At 46.5% G+C, this 25,614-nt stretch overlaps 1 protein-coding gene across 1 annotated transcript in view; it reads right to left on the bottom strand.

Annotated features, from left to right (window-relative positions):
* Positions 1 to 492: 492 nt before the first annotated feature.
* The window catches only part of POLR2M (RNA polymerase II subunit M), a 46,710-nt gene continuing 21,588 nt past the window's right edge, over positions 493 to 25,614 (bottom strand). The window contains exons 3-4 of the mRNA XM_086958379.1: positions 3,362 to 3,581; positions 493 to 1,554 (exon numbers count right to left, since the gene is read on the bottom strand). Coding sequence (XP_086814505.1) covers positions 1,414 to 1,554; positions 3,362 to 3,581 — 361 coding nt within the window. The 3' untranslated portion in view covers positions 493 to 1,413. The remainder of the gene's footprint in view (positions 1,555 to 3,361; positions 3,582 to 25,614) is intronic.

The raw sequence follows: 25,614 nt of genomic DNA, 5'->3' as shown, positions 1-25,614 counted from the left end.
CACTCCGATGACGGGGAATGATTCAGGCATGTGAATCTATGAAAGACACCCCAATACTGGAGAATTATTATGAATGTCATTTGGTGATACAGTATAGCCCATGGTCTGCAATCAAACTACGCACAGGTGTTTCCAGGACTCTACTGTAAGCAGCCAGTGATTTTTCCATGGAGTGAATGTTTGTGTCGAGTTAAGAACCTCACTGGATCACTTACAAGTCACTGTAACCCACTTATTTGGTATATAGAGAACCACAAATCTATCAGATTTGCAGTGTGCTAAAGATGCACAGAAAATGTAAATGGATGCATGATTTAATACTTTGTATCACAGACCTTCATACGAATGCTATGCAATTTTTTTCTCATCTGCACAATATGATTTTTACTGAATTTGCATCCCAATTCTACATTCAATTATATGATTTTCGTTTGCACAGCAGATCAAACATTTTACATAGCTATTGTAAATTCTTCAAATAATAAATAGAATGAAAATATAAAGTTGTCTTTATTAAAATATGGAAGAAGAATTATCTTTAAGAGAAACAAGTTCAAACAAGTATAAAGTAGCATCTTTATAAACACAATTCATTTAAAGCTCCTAGGCATGGTTGAGGCAAGTGCTTAAAAGATAAGTTCCAACAGTACTCTTGAATAACTCAGGTCATTCCTGAATGTTAAGGATATTGATTCTGATATTATTAAATTTCTGTGGAATGGAATCGCTGCTTATCCTAATTAAATTCTATAACAATGGCATATGCAGCAATGTTAAAATGGGCACACATGATCAATAAAATTCTGCTATTGTCACATTAGCATTCTAATGAAAAGGAAGTGAATACTGACTGGGGTATAACGGTTTGTAAAGAGCACTTAGACAATCTGTTTTGCAAACAAAATTATTAAACTATTTACATCTGAAAAAAATAGAAAAAACCCTTTCCAAACAGACTGAAGGATAGCTGTATTGTGCTCTGCAAAGCTTGGAATTGTATTACACTTGGTTAAGATTTTGGACCACTGACAGTGGTGCGAACACCAAATTCAACGAGTCAAAACATCATAAGAACAAATGATCTACCTTCAGGCCATCCATGATTTCTTCAATGTGGTATAGGTTTAGTGTTTCTTCCTTTAAATGTCCTGGTTAAGTCTATGCATGTCTGCCCATGCATTTATGGTTTTATAAATACATTTTAAAGCAGCATTAGTTCAAAATGAAAAAGTACTCTGCATCAATAACTGCTCATTTCCACACAGATTTTCTAAACACCACAGGATTTGTGCTTCCAAGATCAGTTGTCTGTGACTATTCCAAAGCTGCAAGTCATCAAATCCATCTATTTTGATCATATAGGATCGGATATACAAACAAGACAAATGTTTATTAGCAATATCTTATACATGTTCAGGTTTCATCTTCAGAGTAATAGTCTTCATCACGAACTTCTCTGTATTTCATGGCGGACCCTTCATCAGGATTGAATTTAACCATTTTTATATTCAGTCTTTCAGCAAGCTTCTGTGCTGCCAATTTAGCGTGCATTTCCTAAACAAACAAACAAATCACAAAACATGTTATTCTATGCATAATTCACAAAGTAGTGCACTTGTGAAGTTTTCACCAAAGGGTAACAATGCAAGCAATGTTACTCTAGCACAGGGTCCTCCAAAGACAGTCCAGGACGGCCGGATCTATTCTGATTTTTTAGCGTATCCCCATTTAGATAAACATAGGTATCTTAAAATGTGGCATGGATTTGGCTGTCCAGGACTGACTTTGGAGAACTCTGCTCTAGCCTAGCACACTTGCTAATCCCCAATATCCACTCTCATACCTATGCTCACCAACTGAGCCCTTGAACCACAGTCTCATTTGAGTTAAGGCTCTTGTTCAGTATGCAAATGCGCTACATTTGAAACTGAGCTGTGAATATGTATAGTATAGTGTGGCGGATGTAGAATACCGAGTGCTGCACAAATGCTGCTCTCACATTTACCTTGTAACAACAGCAAGGACATACACAAATAGACTCACAAAGGAATGTGGAAATATTTATCTCCCACACTGAGTAGAAGGCATTTTTATTTTTTTGCAGTTGCTGGTGCAAGCAGACCTTGCTTTATGGACCACAATTGTGCATTTAATTCTGTAAGAATTTTAACATTAAAACCGTGCTGTGTTTTACATAATTGTGTTGAAAATCTGAAAATCTTTATACATGGACATATTCCTGAAATACAGCGTCTCTCATCATAAGTAAAGTACTGGAATTTTCAAGGTAAAACAAACTAGGATGCTTGCTACATATGGTCTAGTAGAACAGTGCTGAACTGAAAATTCGGATTTTTTTTCTCAAGGGTTTTGCATTTGTTATAACTGCAAACTTTACAATGTAGTCACTAGCAAGATGCTATATAATCTGGGAAAAACTTAGAAAAAGTTGGATGACTCAACATTCTTTCCTAATCACATGAAACCATAAAACAGGCTCCGATAACGAAGCAGAATACAACACAGTATTGGATGGTTATAGAGCTGCCCTACCAAAGATAATCCTACACTGCAAGACAGTAAATAAGGATATTCAATCACAACAGCAACAAAGTGGAAAATCCAGGAAACAGTAGTGCACATATGGCAAATAGCGGAATATCAAAGTTACAGTGAGACTAGTAAAGTGCATGTGAATAAATGAATGTGCATTATAAACCTGTTTTGGGTCCTGGTGAAGGCCCAGTTACTAGAAGGGCAGATGACAGCTGTAACAAATGTAGTGACGCTGGTGCACTCAATTACCTCTGAGAATTTAATTGTACTCAAGGTACATGTTCAGGCTAGGGGACTCTAGAACAAAACATTGTAAACAGGGCATCCTACTAGGCCACTGTAGCATTTTGTTTCACGGGGTCCTGTAGATCAAGAGCTCCCTTGCGTGAAGGGAAGTCGATCCAAAGATACCATCTCTCCTGGAAGTGGACTTAATGATGAAGGATACCACAGACCTTCTGTGGGTGAGAGTCATTTTTTCCAATGCTGTGAAAACTTGTGAATAGGGTAGGAAAGGGACAACAAAACGGTAATCAAGGTATGAGTTTTCAGTTCTCAAAATTAAGGGATGGGGTATTTTCTTTATTGTTTTCCATGTATCTTGGGAAGAGGGTCTGGCCTTCGAAAACTCCTATATCTCCCCTGCATTCATATGAATGTGCGTTATACCATAGTTATAGATTTCATTACACTGTTCACTAAACAGTAATAGGAATATTACTGAGAAAACAGCATGAGCTTTTATTTGGCAAAATGCCCTCTCTCTCTCACTTACGGTCAGAAATGGTAATATTTCCAACTCTACCTCATAAGTCTGTTTCTGGACCATCTGAAGCATAACAGACTCTTCAATAGGTAGTATCTGCGCAGGCATATAATTAAGAGGTGGAACACAGGCTGAAGTATAGTCGCTGTGATGTTGGTCTCTTATAGGTTTTGCTTCAGCAGACACTCTTGATTCAATTCTCCTTGGTGTGTGGCCGGGTGATGAACTGTGAGAAGACTCATTTGATCCAGAAAGCAATCTGAAAAGTAACATGTTTAAAGAATGACTTACAATAAATTATAGTAGAAAAACAATTTAAAGAAAGACAGCTCAAGGATATTTACTTGCATCACAAATCACAAAACATGTCTAATATATCTTCGGATAGACACGGGTATCAAATGTTTCAGTGCAGAAACGTATGCTTTCACAACAGTGAACTAAGATTTCCCAGTAGATCATCGGTATGTAATCAGAGACGTGCCAAAATTGAACAAACTTGAGTTTTTCCAACTTACTTTAAATTACCTCACCCTAAATGTACTAAACTAAAAGAATGCGCTGTGGTCAGCAAAGTAATTGCAGCCTCATGAAAGGCAACCTTTAAGCTGAGTTGAAGGTGGAAAAGACAGGTTCACATTTACAGAATGCAGATGATTCTGAGCATAAGTGTATGGTCTTTACAAATCAGGTGTTATAAGATAGCCTTACTGAAGTGATAAACTAGCTAGGAGTAAAATAGATTTGCATTACTTAGAACAGAAGTTTCCAACCTTTTCTGTGGTAAGAGCTACTTCTGGATATTGGAAACAATCCTGAGCTACCTTCTAATATAAGGGTGTTTTATAAGGGTACATAAAGTAAGAGAAATAAAGGTGAAAGAGAGGTTGAGAAAGAGAAGGAGAAAGGAGAAGCGAGAGCAAAAGAGAAAAGGGTAGAAATAAAGATGTGGCTAATCAAAACAAACAACAAGAAGAGAGTAAGTGAAAAAGACAGGAGAGTGGGCAGAATAACGAATACAAACAATAAGATTGAAAAAGAAAGGAAGAAAAAAGAAACTAAACTAAGGAGAAAGAAAAAGTAAAGGCTAAGATTAAAAAAGAAGCTAACAAAGAAACACAAAAGTGAAAGTAGAGGGGGAAAGATAAATAAATAGGTAAGAACCAGTCTCGAGCAAGTAAGAAACAAACGAGAAGGAAAAAGAAAAAGAGAACAAGTTGAGTAGACTCTCAGATTAGCGCTGTGGTATCATCCTGTTTCCTCAAGCTCCGCGTCATACGCAAGATTTCTCACTTCTTCTCCACTGCAGCTCTGAAAATTATCCTACTAGCTATGATTGTATCGCGCCTGGACTATGGCAACGCGCTATACGCCAGGGCTCCAGCACACAAGTTGCGACATCTTCAATTGATTCAGAATCAAGCCGCTCGTCTAATCTTTAAACTGCCCAAGCATCATCATGTGACTCCTCTGCTAAAATCCTTACACTGGCTTCCTCTATCGGAACGCTCTTTGTTCAAAACGGGATGCTTTATCTTCCAGGCGTTAGCAGGCAGCGGGCCATCATTTCTAGCTTCTAAAATCACAGCTTATGTTCCTAATAGGGACCTGCGGTCCTCCTCCAAGCTCCTCTTGTGTGTTCCCCGATTTAGGAGGAAAAAATCATGGCGGCATGAGGTTCTCTACCGTGGCCCCAGCCTTTTGGAATGCTCTTCCCTTTAGTATTAGGACAGCTGCTTCCTACTCGATCTTTCGCAGGGCTCTCAAGACCCAGCTCTTTTCACGTGTATTCTCTTAATAGGCGGCCCCCCTTCCTGCTTTTCCGGTAAGTCCATCCTCAGCGCCAAGAAACCGTTCGGTATACGAGCGCTTTATAAATGTTTCAACTTCAACAATAAGAAGGAAAGAGAGGAAGAAAAAGTAAGAAAGAAACAGTCAAATACAGGAAAGGAAGAAAGGTAGAAGATAGAAAAAATAGAAAGATCAGAAAAGAAAAAACAAAGAGTTAAAGAGTGAAAGAAAGAAAAACTGGAAAGGAGAAAAAGAATTGAAGAATACAAGAGGGGAAGAAAAAAGTAACAAAGAAACAGAAATGAGATTCAAGGGAGTTAAGTACGGGAAGGATCTCCGACCCACGGTACGCATAGTAGGCTGGACCGCGTACTCGCGGCTAACTTCACCACCTCCATTGCCTTGTCCGTCACTCACCAGGCTCGGTATCTATCGGATCATGCCCCGGTTACGTGTGTGGCGCAGTGGCCTGATCGAGCCGCGCGTCCGCGGACGTGGAGATTGCCGGCTGACCTGCTGCAGGATCAGGTGGCCAGGGAACATGTGGCGGAGTCACTGACAGGTTATCTGGAGCTCAATTGGGAGGGGGAGGACTTGCCTTACTCCACTAAGTAGGAAGCGTTAAAGGCAGTGGTGCGAGGCGCGTGTATGGGCCTCTCCTATGGGGTCCGGAAACAATTGTTGTCTGACTTGCGAGATGCGGAGCTGGTGCTCCAGCGAGCCCAGACTCGTGCGTATCCGGGAGCACTGGACCTTCGGGCTGCAAGCGAGGCCTTAGTATCGATCCATGACATACTCACACGGCTTGATAAATTCACGCTGGGTCAGTATAGGCAACATCTTCACCATGAGGGGGATAAGTCCGGCCGCTTATTGGCCTGGATTCTGAAGCGGGAGTTCGCGCCCGAAAGGATAGTAGCCCTACGAAACCCTACTGGAACTATGGTCCACTCTGAAATTGACGTTCTTGAGGTTCTTCGGGGCCATCTGCAGACTGTCTATAAAGCTGACCCATTACTCTCGGAGGATGGCAGCCAATCGTATCTCAATGATGTCCAACTCCAGACCCTGCCGGAAGCTGCGATGAAAGAACTGGACGCCCACCTGACGCTGGGTGAGATTACGGCAGCGATGGCTGCCCTCCCTCGCGCTAAGGCCCCTTGTGGTGATGGGTATCCGGTCGAGTTTTACCACACGTTCGGGGATGTCCTGGCCCCCCTCCTTTTGCAGGTCTACAATGAAGCCCTGCGTGTTGGCACTCTTCCGCCTACTATGAATCAAGAAGAGGTATGCATGATTTTGAAGCCTGGCGGTGACAACACTGATCCCGCGGCGTATCGTCCTATCACGCTGCTGAATACTAATGCGAAAATCCTTACTAAATTATTGTCCATGCGCCTCGCCCCACTCATGACTCGACTAATCCACCCTGACCAATGCGGCTTTATTCCGGGTCGTAACACGGCAATGAATTTACGTCGCCTGAATCACATACTGCATGAAGTGAAGGGGCGAGAGGGTCCTCACGTGTTGGTCTCGGTTGACTTGGCCAAGGCCTTTGATACAGTGCATTGGGGCTATCTGCTGCAGGTGCTTCAGAAAATAGGGTTTGGACCTCGATTTCGAGACAGGATCCGCGTGCTCTACAAGGAGCCCCGAGCCCGGGTGCGCCTGGGATCAGCCCGATCGGCGGAGTGGTCGCTTGGGAGGGGCACCCGACGGGGCTGCCCTCTCTCCCCTCTCCTATTTGCTCTTGCAATTGAGCCCCTCGCCGTTTCCGCCCGTACTGAACTACAGACTTGGGACCAACGCGGTCTCCCTTTATGCGGATGATGCGCTTTTCTATCTGACCTCCCCAGCTGAGGCCCCCCCCGCTTTGATGCGAGTCCTTGACAAATTTGGCGCTGCCTCTGGGTTGCGCATAAATGTCGCTAAATCTCTAGTTTTTCCACTGACCGACACTGTCCCGGACCCAGACATGGAGCTTCAACGATTGGGCCTCCGTTATGAACGAACGGCATTCCGATATTTGGGTATCCAGGTGGCCGCATCCACAGAGACTTTGATGACCTATAATATTGACAGGATACTCACGGCCCTCCGCAAATCTATTACCTTTTGGAACACACTCCCCCTCGCTCTCATGGGGCGTTTGGCAGTGACCAAAATGGTGATGCTCCCTAGGGTCCTACATGTTTTGCAGAACTCTCGGTGTCCGTTACCTCCCCGAGTGTTCCGCACATTGAACTCTCTCCTCACCTCCCTGCTTTGGGCGGGTGGGCGCAGTAGAGTCGCTTTGCGCACGGTGACGAGGAGTTGGGATGAAGGTGGCCTCAAGGCCCCGAGATTTGACCTCTACTACTACGCGGCGCAGCTTCTCCCGGCCGCCAGATGGTTTGCCGATGATGTTAATTGGGAACTGGCATTACTAGCTGGTACGGCGACTGATAGGGCCCTGCAGGAAGCCTTGATGCAAGGTTGCGGAACAGATGACACTTTGCCTTACGTGGTGCGTCACACTGCTAATGTTTGGCAGCGTTTTGTCGAAAAAGTGTTGTGTCGTGCACCGTTCCATAGGGAGCTCCCAATCTGGATAATGGCGCGGTAGTCCGGTTGGAGGAAAGCATGTCTTTTCGGGAGTGGCGATCTGGTGGATGAGAGACCCTAGCGGACCTCTACCCGAATGACACCTTTGTGTCCTTTGAAGGTGCCAGGGAGTCCTTTGGGCTGAGTGAGGGACAATACCTCCATTACGGTAGTCTCCAGGATGTGGCCAAGATCACATGGCCCCAGTTCCCGGAAGCGCCTTCGCTCACTAATACCCTCGACATCATCATGTCCTGTGGGAGGGGTAGACGCCTGATGCCACCAGCGCGGAGTTGTTTTCTTCTGATGATTCGGGGTCTGAATGTGGAGGGGAGAGTGGTGAAGGGGAGGGCCGTGGGACCGTGTAGGTGTCCTCTGTTGCCACGTTACAGTACCTTAATATGTATGTATGAATATAGCGGAGATTCTCATAGGTCTATGTAGTCTTAAATTGACTAGGCCCCGCTGGCCCTCACACGAATATCCTACTCTATTGGATCAGTACTAGCGATGCCATTCTAGGGTTAAAATTGTTGTTGTTCAACTGTTATGTGCTATATAGATATGACGTGCTAAAAAATGGCGAAGACATTGATACGTTTCCTATCCTTGGAGCGCAAATGCAGATTTCTCCTTTGTTAAACATGACCTGATCCTGCGCCGCCCAGCCTCCGGGATGTGGGCCATACATGGCTGTGTAGTGTTCTTGGAACTGCATACTCTTGCTGATTGTATGTCAATAGTGTTAATGTTGATATGCTTTGTGCCTCACTTTTTATGTGACTTCGCTACAATAAAAATATGTTTTAAAATAAAAAGTACGGGAAGCATGGAGAAAAGGAAGACAGCTAAAAATTGAAAGACAAAGAAGAATAAAGAAAGGAGAAAAAGAAGAGAAGGTGAGAAACAAGTTGAGAATGAAAGAATAAAGAAAAAGGAGAAAGTGGGGCGGAATAGAAAAATGGAGAAAAGAATGAAAGGAAAGTGAAGAAAAAAGAAGACACGAAACAGTGAAAAAAGAAAAAGAAACAACAAAATAATGAAAAGAACCAAGTAGCAAAAGATATTTCCTAAGCACCACAGTCAGTGTGGCACTGTGTTTCAAAGTGCTGTCATAGCATTTTAGACCCCTGCATATCGTCAAACCAGCTGGCATGTGATTATGTGTGAGCTACTCAGAGGCAGATACTGTTGGTGACCCCTGACCTAGAAAAAAGCAGAAAGGAGTGGTTTCCCTTTTTAGAAAAAATAAAGAAAAGAAAATAAACAAAAATCAAATATGCCACTTATTACTTAAGTTTGTGAGAAACTAAATTATATGTTGAAGAAGACCTAGTCTTGCAAGCAAGCTACATCTATAGCAAGGATCCAGCCACTCTGAAATACAGTGGCCGACGTGGTGTAGTGTGAAAACTTGGCCTAAGTCTTTACACGGATGTAGGACAATTCTGTTCAAATGTCCCGCACGCAAACTTACGAGAGTGAATGTACTAGCAGTTTCCATAACAGCACAGCTGCTGCTTAGTCAGTCCAGTAGCGTGATTGAACTAAATGAAGTTTCATGCATTCTTGTAGCATACACATTCTGTCACACTGCGTTACACTAAACAAAAATGACATAGTTCAACTTTTACACCTTGGCTTCAGGGCCGGACTGGAAACCAAAACCGGCCCTGGCAAAGTGCTCGGCCGGCCCCCCCACCTTGGGGAGCCGCCAAGCTCTTTGTCAGGGCCGGTTTTCGGCCGATTTTGGTACAGCTATGCTGCAAAAAAGGCCCTGTAACAAAATCGGCCCCCGGGGGCCCAAACCCGGCACCCACCCGTGCGGCACACCAGGGGATTGCCCGGTGCCCGTTACGGCCAGTCGGGCCCTGCTGGGCTTGTTTTTAAGCAAAAACATGATTTCATTCTATGGTGTGGTTGTCCTATCAAAGACCCTGATTATGATGAGACGGTCGGACCGCCAACAGCCCGTCGGTAGCGGTCCGACTGCCGCCAGCCCTTTGGTCCGACTGCCGTTTTAGGATACTGGCGGTCAGACCCACAGCTGTCACAGATCTGACAGTGTGGCTGGTGGAGGAGTATCCCATAATGGCAGCGGTGCCAAGGCAGCTACCGCCGTCGGGATTACGATATCCCTTCCCGACAGCCTTTTCATGACCAGAAAGGCGCCATGAAATGTTTGTCGGAAAGGGATCGGGGACATCATAGGTCAATGAAAAGTGTCCCATGGGGTACATGTAATACCCCGATTTACCTACGTGCATTGTGTGCAAGGACGTGCAGGAGGTGCTGTAACCCTATTTCATGGGCATTGCATGCCACCGTCGTGGTACCAGTGACTTTCTGACCGCCAGCCAGGCGGTCAGTGTCTGTGGCTGCTTTCACCTGTGATTGGTTTTGATTACAGCAAATAAAAGAGGCATCCGCTACTTTAGACGTCCATTTCTTTAAATCTCACAGAGTACTCTCAAAAAGGACGAAACTACTGCCGGAATTGACGTCATGAAGTCTGACTGGATGAACACACAACAAATATCTTAAAGCAGATTAATCGATTTTCAAGTACTGATAGCAGGAACTATTTGCATAGGAAACTGATTTAAAACTGCATAGGGATGACTTACTATCTTGGCTTCCACACATTATTCATGTGCATTTGTTTCTTCTTTTAGCCAAAAACTATCCCGTGTACGAGGATTTACTAACACACATAAAAGTATAGCAAATGCTGACCTGCTTTAGGTGCCGGGTAAAATGCTATTTGTGGCACAAGTCCTCTTTCTGTTTCAAACAAGAGTGTTGTGTAGTGCTCCAGGCTCTGTGAGTGTGATATTACTGTTCCAGGACGGCAGAAAGCGAGCTGCACTATGAATTCACGCAGGTCATTTCTGGCAGATGCGAGGCATGGCGAGAAGCAGTTGGATGCAAACTCGGCACCGATGGAGCCCTTATAAAGGTGACCAAGCATGGGTAGTAACAGGAGTGAAAAGGGGAGAAGAACACAAGTCCAGCCCTCTCGGCTCGAAGTCCTGTTGACAGCATTTTTGAAAATTTTGTGAAGATTCGTCAAACAGCGCCAAAAATATAGCAAGTTAAAAAAACAACGTTTTTCCTATGGAAATTAGTTCCTAAGTATGTGTATTTTTATATATACATATGCTAAAAAGAACAAGGTTACAGGGATGTTATAGTTAAGAATCCGATCTCGTACAAAACCAGTGAAATTCAGCAGTAATAGTTACCTGAGCTAACTACAACTTACGCCGTCGCAATGCACTACTTATGACCTCACATATTACATCACTAATAACATAGTCAGTGGCATCTCAAATGCCAAAACTGATGACATCAAGAGAGCGTAATTTTAAGAGTTTATGAGCATATATTCTAGCCTACTACAAAGGTTAAATTAGTATACTAGGTGCACCACTACTGAGTGATTCTACTTCTAACATATATTATGTGAGTGGCTGTGTGACTGCATGTATCCTTGTGAGTGGCTGTATGCGTGTATAAGTGGGTGTGTGAGTAGCTGTGTGAGTAGCTGTGTGGGTGTTTGAGTAGCTGTGTGGGTGTGTAAGTAGCTGTGTGGGTGAGTGAGATGCTGTGTGAGTTGTTCTATTGGTAAGTGAAGAGGTACGTCAGTGGCTGTAAGGCGAGTGAGTGGCGTGAGTGTCTCTATGGGTGGGTAACTGGGTGTGTAGTGACTCTATGGGGGAGGAAGTGGGTGGGTATATGTGCAAGTGGCTGTATGGGTGAGTGCTTGTATGTATGTTTGTATTGGTATGGAAGTGATTGTGTGGGTGTGTGAGCAAGTAGATGAGTGCTTGTATGGATGAGTTTAGATGATGTATGGGTGAATGAGTGGGTGTGTCAGTGACTGTATAGTTAAATAACTGGGTAGCTATATAGGAGAGTGCGGCTATGTGACTGGCTTGTAGAGTGAGTGACTGGTTGTATAAGTGGCTGTATGGGTGAGTGAATAGTTGTGTGAGTACCTCTATGGAAGAGACAGTGTGAGTACTGGTATGGGTCAGTGAATGGTATGTGAGTAGTTGTGCAGGTGTGTGAGTGGGCGTACGAGAGGTTGTATGGCATTATGAGGTGTTCTGTAGATGTCATCAGTGATATAATTTGCGATGTCATCAGTGATGTCACTGACCACATTATGAGTAATGTAATATGTGAGGTCATAAACAGTGCATTGCGGGGACGTAAGTAATAGTTAGCTGAGATAACTAGAACAGCTGAATTTCACTGGATTTGTACCAGTGAAACATGAGCCTAACTATAACGTCCCTGTAATCCTTGTTTTTTTTTCAGTTAACTTCTAAAGTTTTTTAAAATTACATTATCCAACTATAACGCCCCTGTAACCTTTGGTTTTTATGGTGAATTTCTATGATTTTGTAACTAGTAGTTGCGTTTGCAGAATGGTGGAGAAAAGGGGCAGACCTCTGAGCAGCTTTCCGAAATCCTGCTGCGTCAGATTTACTAGAGGTAACAGGAGGGTTTCTGGGCCCCAAGAACCATCAGCATCCAAGAGGACTTCATCCCCCAACAAGTCTTGAGCCAGTAGGCACCTTTGTAAAATGGTGGAGAAAGGAGACGTGGCCTCCGAACACCTCTCAGAAAGGAATGCAGGACGTTACAGCCTGGATGAGCAACAGCTGCCTAAAGCTCAACTCCAAGAAGACAGTAGTACTGGTCCTCTGAACCACCCCTTCAGCATGAGACAACACACGGTGGCCCACCGCCCTCGGCACCCCACCGACCCCCACGGACCATGCTAGAAACCTCAACATTCGACTCGACTCATCCCTCTCCATGAACAGACAGGTCAACCCCGTCTCCTGCAGCTGCTTCAACACCCTCAGCATCCTCCGTAAGATGTTCAATGGATCCCCCCTCTCTGAGTCAAGGAAGACAGTCACTCTTGCAATCCTCGCGTGCAGGCTGGACTATTGAAACAGACTCTACACCGGCATAAACAAGTCCCTACTCCGCAAACTCCAGATGATACAGAACACCGCCGCCAGACTTGTCCTCGGCATCCCTCAACGCAAGCACATCAGCCAACACCTACGGAAGCTCCACTGGCTCCCCATAGAGAAGAGAGTCACTTTCAAGATCCTTACCCACACCTACACAACACCGGACCCAAATACCTCAATGACAGAGTCAACCTCCATGTACCCAAAAGAACCTCCCATCAGTCGACCATATGCTCGCTGAAACCCCATGCATCCGCAGAGCCAAAGCAAGTAGAAGATCCTTCTCCTACATCGCGGCCAAGACGTGGTACGAGCTCACGACAGACATCAGACACGCCTCCTCTCTAAACACCTTCAGGAAGAGTCAAGACCTGGCTCTTCGGCTGAACAGCACTGCTGGCCCCCTCCCCCCCAGCGCCTTGATACCCTCATGGGTAAGTTGCACGCTTACAATTCCCCCGATTGATTGATTGGGACTTACTGGAAGTAACAGGAGGGCTTGTTGGCCCCAAAGGCCCCAAACACTTTAGAGACAAGGGGATTTCCTCCCCCAACCACCAGTGCGCGAGATGGCACGTCTGTAGAGAGGTGAAGAAGGGGAGTCGGGCTTGCAGCGAGTTGCCGGTCTTTTTTTATTTGGGGCCGTTTTTGCCCCTGGAACCCCATCCCCTGGGGCTTTGCCTCTTTGTTAATTTAAAAAATAAAATAAACAAGGGAAGGAGGGCCGCCCTCCCAGGCCAATTTAGGATCCGGGCCTGGAATCTGTTGTGGGTGCCCTGGTCCCACCCAGGGCACCCACATTGAAGTATTAGGGACTGTGGGGGGAGCCTCAAGGCACCTGCGATCCGTGCCGGCTCCCCACCTCCAGCAGGAGCCGGCATTGCATTGACAAAGAGCTGGTGAACATCAGCTTCCTCTCGGTCAAAGCGGAGCAGTTTGCTATGGCTTGGCAGGAGCAGTATATGCTAAATATAGGCGGGGGCGAGCAGGGCTCCCTTCCAAAAACGAATTCCAATTTTGTGGGGGAGCCTCACAGACCAGCGCTGCCCCGGGGACCACTACTTCTTCGGGCCAATTTCAATAATATGGGGGCGGGGGGTGCGGACCCACCTGCCCCAGGGACCTCTCTGGTGGAGACTGTTTTTTTTTTAAAGAAATGCAGAGAGGCCCTATCCTACCCCGCTGTCCCAGCGACCACCACCTCCCCGGGGCAAATTTGAACAAAGGAGAGGGGGCCGCAACGCCTTCTTCTAGAAGCCCTACATGGACCTGGGGACCGCCAGCTCTCAGGGCCGGCTCCAGCAATGTCCCCCCGTGCCCACTCCCAGGACATTGCAATTTGCTATGGCTTGCACCCACCAAGCCTTTGCAAACAAGTGCTCTGCTTTCAGTAAGCGAGAGCACAAAATGCTCTTGCTGACTCAAAGTCGAGCAAGTGTGTTTTTTGGAATCGTGGGACATGCACATTCAGCAGCTCCCTGTATCTCAAAGCAATGCCGGTTCCCGCAGGAGGTAGGTAGATGGCAGGGATCGCAGGTGCATTCAGGCTCCCCTGCGGTCCCCAACACAGTGGCCGGACCTCGGGGGAAGGGGTCTTCAGTGCAAATATCGGTCCTGCAGATTGGGGCAGCACAGCGCAATAGTGGCGTCCTTAGCAGTACTTATGGTAGAGCCTTCGTTACACGGGGTGCTATTAAATAATCATGCATGAGGATCTCAATTGCTGCAACCAGAGTGCCAGCATGCATCACAACGGGGTGCTCAATGCGCACATAGCCTGGTCTCAGCAGTCCCAATAAGCACCTATGTAGTGTCCCAAATCTGCGTGTTCACTCGTCTCTATGTCTGTGCCCTGTGTTGGTGTTAAGCTGCTCCACTACGCGGCCCAGGGTCTCCAATCTTCACTGCCGGTAACCAACTTCGGTTCTCTCCCCCTCGGCGTGCACTGCGCTATTCAGGGATCCACCACAGCATTAACAAGCGCCATAGAGCGGCTGTCAAGTCACGCAGCTCACCTTGCATTCCAGAAGTCCCGTTACACAGACCTCCGACATTCGCCAGCGGGCCTTCCAGACGGCAGGACGCCAGTGCTCACCGCTTTGGGGCCCCCACGTCAGATAACCAAACGATGAAGGAGTCGACAGGGGTGACAGCCAGGGGGAGCTTGGTAGTCGCAGCCGCTTCACGTCTCCAGAGCTCCGGCTCACTAGATCATGCAGGTGGAGGCCGCCATGTTGTCACGGACGGGGTGGCAGCTGCAGTTGCGATTTATCTCGTCCTGGGCCCTTTTTTGCTGCAAAACCGCCGCAGTATGATCACCCAGTGTCTGGACAGCAGGCGCCGTCGTGTTGATAGGCGGAATGGCTACAGGGTAATAGGATTAATGCAGGATTATTCCGGCAGAAGCGTGATATTATGCTGTCATCTTGCTGTGCGTCAAGCCACGCCCCCTCCGTGGCTCAACTACAGGTATAGCAGGAGGGTCTTGGCCTCGTTCCCAGGGTCCAGCCTCAGTTTGCTTTCAAAATGGCCACGGTTTCGGTTTGGCCTGTTTCGTGCTCCAAGCTCTGGTTTGGATCTCGGTACGCTGATTGGTGTGTTTATGTTGCACTCCGGGACAGCCGTGGCTTAGTTCCCAGCCGCTGTGGGCAGCCGGGGTTAGCTCCAATTCTATCTTTCCGTTAGGGGACCTCTCCGGTTCCCCACTTGTCTCCGAAGTCCCTAGCAGTGGGGCCCGGCCAGTTCACTGGATAATTCTGGCTGCTCCCACCAAGGATCAATCACCAGGAGGCATCCCAGAGCATCACTTGCACTGTCCTCTCCTTAACTCAGCGCTTGGGTTGCGGCCTGCTAACCTTCCAGTCGGTCCCCGGCCTAGCTCCCAGCGTGAAAGCCCGGCTATCCCCACATCACTCACCTTAGCAGGGCCGCTCACAGGCTCTATCTCCAGCTGCGGCACCTCCGATAACCGCTGCACAGACCTTTAACTTCCTGCACAGGCCACGGCTCACCGCTACTCCTTTCTGTCTTTGCCAGGCTCCCTACCGCTCAGGCCACTCGTTCCACGTCCTGAACCAGTCATCAATGTGCCAGCCCCTTACAGCAAAGAGCGCCGTTGTTTCTCTGTGGGGCGCACCACCTTGCTCACAGCAGTCACGATCACTGTCCCGGGCAGAGACCACGAAGCTCGGCCGCCCTGTCGCTTACCGGCTCTTCATCGGGGTCTGCTCCCAGGGCAGCTACGATGTAGATCCCGGGCCACGGAGGTCTATAGATCGCTCACAATTTCTGTTAGTTGCTCTTCTAATCAAGGGCCGCTTTTCACCATGATTTGGGTCCCAGATTTGCTTGTGGATGCTATTTATCGCACTTGGCGAGGGGAGCTCCGGACAAACGCTGTTACTCTGTCGCCATCTTGGCCTTGCCCCTCTAATGTTTTTTAAATGCTAATTTCTAACTACACCTACATAGGTAAGACGTGCAGAAAGAGGAAGAAAGGCACAGAAAGAGGCAAGTGAGGTGCAGAAAGAGGCATAAGAAGTAAGAGAACTGCGAAAGAGGAAGGTGCAGAAAGAGGAAGGAAGGTGCAGAAAGAGGAAGGAAGGTGCAGAAAGAGGAAGGAAGGTGCAGAAAGAGGAAGAAAGGTGCAGAAAGAGGAAGAAAGGTGCAGAAAGAGGAAGAAAGGTGCAGAAAGAGGAAGAAAGTTGCAGAAAGAAGAGAGTGGGGTGCAGAAAGAAGAGAGTGGGGTGCAGAAAGAAGAGAGTGGGGTGAAGAGAGTGGGGTGCAGAAAGAAGGTGCTGAAAGAAGCAAAAGAGTTGCAGAAAGAAGAGAGTGGGGTGCAGAAAGAAGAGAGTGAGGTGCAGAAAGAAGAGAGGGGTGCAGAAAGAAGAGAGTGAGGTGCAGAAAGAAGAGAGTGGGGTGCAGAAAGAAGAGAGTGGGGTGCAGAAAGAAGAGAGTGGGGTGCAGAAAGAAGAGAGTGGGGTGCAGAAAGAAGAGAGTGGAGTGCAGAAAGAAGACAGTGAGGTGCAGAAAGAAGACAGTGAGGTGCAGAAAGAAGACTGAGGTGCAGAAAGAAGCAAAAGAGTTGCAGAAAGAAAAGAGTGGGGTGCAGAAAGAAGAGAGTGGAGTGCAGAAAGAAGATAGTGGGGTGCAGAAAGAAGAGTGAGGTGCAGAAAGAAAAGAGTGAGGTGCAGAAAGAAGAGTGAGGTGCAGAAAGAAGGGAGTGAGGTGCAGAAAGAGGGGAAAAAGGTGCAGAAAGAGGCACGAGAGGTGCAGAAAGAGGCACGAGAGGTGCAGAAAGAGGAAAGAGGTGCAGGAAGAGGCAAGAGGTGCAGAAAGAGGCAAGAGGTGCAGAAAGAGGCAAGAGGTGCAGAAACAGGCAAGAGGTGCAGAAAGAGGCAAGAGGTGCAGAAAGAGGCAAGAGAGGCGCAGAAAAAAGCTATAGAAATGCAGAAAAAGCAAGAGAAGTGAGGAAAGAAGCAAGAGAAGTGAGGAAAGAAGCAAGAGGTGCAGAAAGATGCAAGAGAGGTGCAGAAAGATCAAGAGAGGTGCAGAAAGATCAAGAGAGGTGCAGAAAGATGCAAGAGGGGTGCGAAAGAGGCAAGAGAAGTGCGAAAGAGGCAAGAGAGGTACAAAAAAAGGAAGGACGGTACAGAAAGAGGAAGAAAGGTGCAGAAAAAAACAAGACAGGTGTAGAAAGTCAAGAGAGGTGCATAAAAAGGAAAAAAGGCACAGAAAGAAGAGAGGTGCAGAAAGAGTCAAGAGATGTGCAGAAAGAGGAAGAAAGATGCAGAAAGAGTTTGAAAGGTGCAGAAAGAGGCAAGAGATGTGCGTGATGAGGCAAGAGAGGTGCAAAAAGAGGCAAGAGAGGTGCAAAAAGAGGCAAGAGAGGTGCAAAAGGAGGAAAAAAGGTAGAGAAAGAAACAAGACAGGTGTAGAAAGAGGCAAGAGGTGCAGAAAGAGGCAAAAAGGCACAGAAAGAAGCAAGCGAGGTGCAGAAAGAGGCAAGAGAGATGCAGAAAGAAGCAATAGCTGTGCAGAAAGAGGAAGAAAGACGTAGAAAGAGGTTGAAAGGCGCAAAAAGAGGCAAGAGGTGTAAAATGAGGCAAGAGAGGTGTAAAATGAGGCAAGAGAGGTGCAGAAAGAGGCAAGAGGTACAGAAATAGGTAAAAGGTGCAGAAAGAGGCACGAGAGGTGCAGAAAGTGGCACAAGAGGTGCAGAAAGAGGCCTGAGAGGGGCAGAAAGAGGCACAAGAGGGGCAGAAAGGCACGAGAGGGGCAGAAAAGCACAAGGAAGGCGTAGAAAGAGGCAAATGAGGTGCAGAAAGAGGCATGAGAGGGGCAGGAAGAGGCACAAGGGGCACAAAGAGGCACGAGAGGGGCAGAAAGAGGCACGAGAGGGGCAGAAAGAGGCACGAGAGGGGCAGAAAGAGGCACGAGAGGGGCAGAAAGAGGCACGAGAGGGGCAGAAAGAGGCACGAGAGGGGCAGAAAGAGGCACGAGAGGGGCAGAAAGGCACAAGGAAGGTGTAGAAAGAGGCAAGAGAGGTGCAGAAAGGAAGAATGGTGCAGAAAGAGGCAAGAGGCGCAGAAAGAGGTAAGGGGCGCAGAAAGAGGAAAGGGGCGCAGAAAGAGGAAAGAGGCGCAGAAACCAGAGGTGCAAAAAGAGACTAGAGAGGTGCAGAAAGAGGCAAGAGAGGTGCATAAAGAGAAAGAGGCACAGAGAGAGGCAAGAGAGGTGCAGAAAGAGGAAGAAAAGCAGAGAAAGAGGAGAGGCGCAGAAACAAGAGAGGTGCAGAAAGAGGCAACGGAGGTACAAAAAGAGGAAGAAAGATGCAGAAAAAGGCACAACAGATACAAAAGAGGCAAGAGAGAAGCAGAAAGAGGCAAGAGAGGTGCAGAAAGAGGCAAGTGAGGTGCAGAAAGAGGCAAGTGAGGTGCAGAAAGAGGCAAGAGAGGTACAGAGTCCAGAGGACACTTTATAACCTGCATTAAAAAAATCCCTGGGTGGTCAAACTCACTACGAAATCCTGTTTGGGGTAAAGGTCAGCACAGTGGTGGCGGAATCACCATTTGACATCACTGAATGTTTAGCTGTTTTACAGGAACTGAACCACCTCCCGGACGAGAACAGCAACGTCCAAATAAAACGCATCGCCATTGGGGCAGTGAGGGAAGTCCCAGCAAGACCCGCCTGAGTCCCAAAGGAAGGGGAGCTGGTCGGAGAGAAAAGTGTGGACAAAAAAGATTTCCAGTCGTGGCTGTTGCATGTACAAGAACTGTGCTTCTTCTGCTCCTTGCCGGTTGCAAAGACAAAAGATTTGTCTCCATTGATCTGATCAAATCATACTATGTGGCCGATTCTCAACAGTAAGCCACATGGGCTCCTGAGTAGCTACCTGCTACCTGCCTCCTCTAGCTACTGTGCAGAAAGTTAAGACAGAAGCCTTAATACCTAATGAAGCATCCTCTCTCCAACCAGGGACAACAATAAAGAAAAATCAAAGTATGTCTTCTACCTGTTGCTACAACCACAGCAACTGTAAGTCAACTAGTACAGAAATACAGATTTCAATTCAGAAACCAGAAAAGAACATGGTCTACATCAATGTACCACAGATCGAGTCATCTCCCAATTCTACTAAACCTGCTGAGCTGCCTGGCTACTTCATCGACTTTGATAACTTCTCTTCCAGGTACGGCATCCATGCAAACATGCAGCCAATAAATGATACAAATGATTTAATAAGGTCATCAACACTAATTTATAAAAATAACACTTTTCTTTATATAACTTTAGGCGCCAAGATCATCAAAATCAGGTAAGCACTTTTAAAAATAGCAGGTTTGGAAAATACAGGTTTTTGATACTTTAAATCGTAATTGAAGTACTTTGCAGCAATGTTAACTTAGGAAGAAAGCATACGCTACATACGGTCAGTTCACGACCCTTGTCCGTGTCATAAGGCGAGTATGGGGCAAGGTCCCAGGCAACACCAACGGGTCCCCTCTGGGGGCACTGGGGCATCTAGGTGCAGAGGTTTGTTTTTCGGCGTTGGTAGTTTTGATACTTTAAATTGACATTACAGCACTTTGTGGTAATGTTAACCTCGGAGGAAAAACATGTATTGCAATCAGGCACTCAACTGTGACTTACGGGACTAATATTCTGTACTTGAGGTGAGTATGAGGCAAGGTCCAAGGCAGCACCAACAGTTTACTTTGGGCAGCATTGGGGTGGTCGGGTGTAAAGGTGCCTTACAGGTGCCTTTTTCAAGTCAATGGAGATCGGTCCGTTGGAAAAGAGGCTGCAGGCTCAGTCGGGGGGACCAGCTGAGCTGAACCAACAAGGGGGCTCAGGCCTCAAAATACCTCAGGACACCTTCAGCCTTCTCCACGGGCCTGGGGTGACAGGTGTAAAGGTGTCCTTAGGCATTTGTTTTTCATCCCTAGGCCTACTTCAGCTCGGGCTAGGCGGCTCAGGTGCAGGGGTGCTTTCTGGTGTCAGGTTTTCATGGTCTTGGAGCCTCACAGCTCAGTCTTTGGTACCTGCAAGATGCAGGAGAAAAGCTTTACTGTTCTACGGGCGTTACTGAGTCTTTGGAGAAGTGCTGACAGTCTTTCCAGGCGTTGGAGGATCAGCAGCTTGCAGGACGAGACAAATTTGGCTCAATTTTTGAGAATAGGCAAAGAGGCAGGCAGGGCTAGAGTGCCAAGTCAATCGCTTTTTCTGCAGTTCTTGCTTTTGCTGCTCTTCAGCCCGACTTCTTTTGGTCGGCAGGATCTGATTGACCTGGCGCCAGGGATCCCACAAAAACTGAATTGAGGGGTGTTAGGGGAATATAGGGTAGTAGCCAATTGGATACATCCCCCTGGTCACTACACACCCTCTATGACTACTTCCAGGATGAAGTGGGCATTACTCTGTACCAGAGATCCTAAATTTGCCATCACCTAGATGGTCACTTTTGAAAAGTCGTATCCACTTCAGGTAGCACAGCTCAGGGGTGGTATTGCCTGAGGGTGGACACGCCGGTCTTGCCTAGCTAATTGTCCTGCCTGTTCAGCTGCCAAAGGGCTCTGGACAAACGGGTTGGTTTCCTCTTTTGTGATAGAAGCCAGGTTTGAATACCAAATGCTTCTTTGAAGCTCTCTAGCCGTAGAATGCTAATTTGCAGGTCATCCTGTGGGCTGGGATGCAAGGCACTATTTGCCCTCTTTAATACCTCACGCCCTAGGTACCAGGAGTACTATTTACTAGAGAATTAAAGAGGGTGCTTAAGGTATCGCCAACTACACCGTTTTGGGAAAGAGATCTGGCACAAGAGGGACCTGGTTAGTAGGAAACCAGTGCACTCTTAGACGAAATCCCATAAAATACCATGCAAAAAGTGGGTGTTCATGTCAAAAAGGATACTTTCGTTTGTGTGGGGGGGGGGGGGGGGGGGTGTATATACCAAATGTTTTGATCTGGAAATTCATGCAAAATGTTGTTCTTGAAATTTATGCAAATGTTATGTCTTTGTAATTATTTTTGTTATGTTGTACTTCAGTTTTTCATGCAGAATGTTATTTTTTAAGGTGAAAGTTGTGTAGTAGCCGTCTTCTTGTAGAAAGTTAGGTGTGGAATGTTAAGGGTAGAACGAGGGACCATTGAGGGTGGAGGAGAGTCAGTTGGGTGGGTGTTAAGCTGCTCTTCAGAAGTGAGAAATAAACATGTAAACATACCTGCATGTGTGTATTCACTACCTGGTACGCTAAGAGAATACTTAAGATGTTTCAGAGAATGGCTGAAAAATAATACTTACAAAAATAGTCTGTAACCTCTACAACATCCAAAAAAAACAAGCATTGGAAATGCAATAGGTCTCGCACCATTAGAGTTAGTGTTTTTAGAATTGTTTATGGGTTTTTTTTGTAAATGTTTAGCATTTTTGTTTCCTGTAGCCAATGCTAAAGAATTACAAATAAAAAAAGCCATAAACATTTCTAAAAGCTCTAACTGAAATGGTCTGAGACCTATTGCACTGTGTGAGGGTGAGGGGTTGCGGGTGAGTGAGGGTGAGGGTGGGTGAGTGAGGGTGAGGGGTTGAGGGTGAGTGAGAGTGAGGGTGAGGGTGAGTGAGGGTGAGTGAGGGTGGGTGAGGGTGAGTGAGGGTGAGTGGTTGAGGTTGAGGGTGAGGTGTTGAGGGTGGGTGAGGGTGAGTGAGGTGTTGAGGGTGAGTGAGGGTGAGGGTGAGTTAGGGTGAGGGGTTGAGGGTGAGTGAGGGTGAGGGGGAGTAGTTGAGGCTGAGTGAGGGTGAGTGAGGGTGAGTGAGGGGTTGAGGGTGAAGGTTTGAGGGTGAGGGTGAGGGGTTGAGGGTGAGGGAGGGTGAGTGTGGGTGAGGGTGAGTGAGGGTGAGTGAGAGTGAGGGTGAGTGAGAGTGAGGAGTTGAGGGTGAGTGAGGGCGTGCGTCTGCGTACTTGTCTCTGTAGGTGTAGTGCTGCAGCCCCCGCATTCATATTGGGCAGCCCCGCAGGCACCCCTAGAGAGCCTTGCAGCCAGCTCAGACTGGATAGGTGTGCTGCATTGTATCAATCCATACCCTGCTCCCACCGCAGCCTCCCTGAAGAACCATGGCAGACCCTCGCGTTTCTTTCTTGTACTTTATTTTATTTAGAAAAAAAGCAGAACCTAGAGAATATAATACATCCACCTATAGGAAATATTTTCGAACTAAAACGGCCTGCTAATATAAAAATATGCATTTTATCAGATATATATCGTGTGATCTTTTCGTGAAACAAATGGAATGGCATATTTTGCATGTGCAGTTTCCCTTGCTGATATTGCGAAATATACCATGAATGACGATGCAGGCGATATATTTTATTAATTGTATATCGAAAGGACATATTTCCCCATACCTTGACTACAAGCAAAAGAGAGATTGCGCGTAGGAAAGAGGTGAGGAAGGCGGATCGCGCCCTGTTTTCCTGTAATTAAAGAAAACGCTCCTTTTAATAACCTTGGATGCCAGGCGGTCGTATTTCACGCGCCTCGGGCAGACGGGGGGGGGGGGTGGAAGAGCAAGCTTACAGTGTGTTTGAAGAAAGAGCAATGTGTGGGAGCAACAGGGAAGTTGTGGGACGCAAATTTAGAGACTGGGTTTGGAGGGATGACTGGGTCTTAGAGATTGACTTTTTTGGGATGGGTTTCTATTTAAATAAGTTGTCTAAGCTCCGAGTGTTAAAAGGAGAGTCTCCAATACATTTCTGGGACGAGTTGTGGAGAAATTGAAATGCCCTGGGATGTTGGAGCGGATTGGAAGAAGTCAGTAGGGGAGATGGATTTCGTGACCTGGTCAGTGAAATCTTTATCTGGCCTGGGGACTGTATGTCGGATGAGGGAGGCAGTTTTGGAAGTTGTAAGTGGCACTGACCTGTGAGTACTTCAAACGATGGAAAGGAGACGGTTTGAAGCTAAATGTGTGCTCGGACGCATTTCCATTTGACTACCTACCTCTTTTGTTGAGGGGATCACAGATACAGAGTTGCAGTGTAGACTTTGAGATTTCTGAGGACTTGCATTAGGCAATGAATGGAGAGTAAGGTTTCGATAACTGATATTTTCTCCTCAAGCGAAAGGATCGGAGACACGGCGGGTAAAATAAACAAAAAAGAAGCCGGAGGGAAGAGAGGGGAGGGGGGAGGAGAAATGCGACACGGCGGGAAGGGGAGGGGGCGGAGCGGGTCAAATAAACAAACAAGCCGGAGGGAAGAGAGGGGAGGGGGGAGGAGAAATGCGACACGGCGGGAAGGGGAGGGGGCGGAGCGGGTAAACAAAGACGGACGTGCACGCGCTTTTAAGCTCAATGCGCATGCGCATTGAGCTTAAAAGTCACGGGCACTGCAAGGAATCGCCACGATTCCTTGCAGTGTGGATAAAGAGTAGATAAGTCGCAATACTCTCGCCTTGCTCGATGCGCATGCGCATCGACAGGCGAGACCTAAAAAAGGAGTTTAAAGGCAGATCATTCAATGCCGCGAGAAGGTGGGGGTGTGGCGTGTTGACCAATTATCATATATCCAGTGGAAAAATGTTAACAGTATACTTTTGTATAGATTGCTACTTAAATCATATCTAGTCTGATGCAGAATAGTTATGTTTTCTTCAGACACAGAAAAAAATCCATGCTGGACTGTTAATTAGCCCATGTTCTGCGTACCAATTCCTCTTCCCCTGAAGCTAGATGCTATTGGGAACGCACTGGCAAAGCGAATTAGACAGTATAACATTGCTGTAGATTTGTACGTGAGGATCTGTAAACATTTTCACTCAGAGATAGAGAAGACTGTAGACCAGCATTAATAGATTTGAACTTTCGGTGGCCGATGTGTAGAATTCTGCAAGGGTACTGAGCCAAATGTATAATCACTGTAATGCAATGGGGGCTGGACCTGAAAGTGAGTTCCCTTCATATGGTTGGGCCTTGTTTCTACCGGGGAAGACACTGCAGCACTTGACAGGGAAAGGCAGTTATCTTGGATTTGGGATCTACATTCTGGGTTCTAATCCTGTAGCTGAACCGCAGATACAACATGGTGATAAGAGGTCATCATGAGTAAATCTCTTGAACGGCCAGACCAAAGTGAAAGAACTGTTGAAAATAAAGTATAACTGCCCAATTCAGGGTCCTTCTCAGGGTCGTTTTCTATTAACTGAAATGCATGTGACAGAATCAAATGGGATTTCTTCCATGTGAAGGAAAATTCCAGATTGCAAAGAGCATTGCAAACTAGACAAAGGTTCTCCAGAGAATGTGCTTTAAAAAGTCACCTAAATAAGGGAATAGATCAATTTTCTGAAGATGTACAAGAGTATTTGTGAACACTCACATGAGCAGAGTAAAGCCAAAACAACGATGGCAAAACTCCAGAAAATGTCACGAGTTTCCCTGACTGGAATACGGATGTGCACATCTTTGGGCTCCACAGATGTCATCTAATACCCTAACTGTATGCCCTCGTCTCAAAAGCCCTGTGAAAAGATTTAAAAAAGAAAGGTATTCAGATAGTGGGACTACAAACTAGACAGATGCCCTTGGTTTTAGAGATCAATGCAGAATCTGGTGTAAACATTCCAAACATGTTGGTGCTCTGGAAAGGCCAAAATCACTTTAGTATCCTGGAGCTCTGGCAATTGCCTCTGAAATCTTGTGTGGTGTGAGCAGACAGAATGAAGATAAATGCATAGCCTCTTTTAATGATGTGGGTTCCCAAATAATCTGAACAAAACACCATTAACGAAGGACAACAGTCTTCCGCCTACTGGCGATGTGAGCTTTAGGGCTTTTAGAGGACACATGCCCACCCAGTACCTAACCTATAAAAAAAAAAGCTTTCAATGAAGATGCCACATTTATTGCCTGTTGCCTGTTGTTTTGGACTGTTGGCTGAGCTTAAAAGACTGCTAGGAAGCATGCCTGTGTCTATCATATTTAGTGACTTCACAGTGCCAACAAATCTTTTGCACTTTCCTAGCACCTCATAGGTATAAATAGAAAATAAAGTATTGGGAATAAAGGGCAAATGCAGGACTCTGCCCCAACTATCCCAGTGAAGGAAAATATACTCAACCCGGAATGTCTCCAAATGTAAACAGACCCATTCACGGCAAGCATTAGAGTCCATATTAACCCCTTCGGCATCAGATCATTTTTGAAGACTTGTCTAGAAAGCATACATTCCAGGGAAATTATAGCTTTCGTGCTAGTTGCCAGCAAGCACAATGCCCACCTGCCCCCATAAAACTCTGAAGGCATTAGTTTTCAAAAGTATGCAGGCTGCAAACAGCCATAACTCGAGTAGCATTTATCCGAGAAAGGGAGAAGAATTGCCAGGATTTTTTTGCCTTTGGTCAAAACCAACAATTGTAAAG

The sequence above is a fragment of the Lissotriton vulgaris genome, chromosome 2_1 (genome assembly GCF_964263255.1).
Source record: "Lissotriton vulgaris chromosome 2_1, aLisVul1.2, whole genome shotgun sequence".
Taxonomy (NCBI): Eukaryota; Metazoa; Chordata; class Amphibia; order Caudata; family Salamandridae; genus Lissotriton; species Lissotriton vulgaris.
This window is presented reverse-complemented; position numbering and strand designations above follow the sequence as displayed.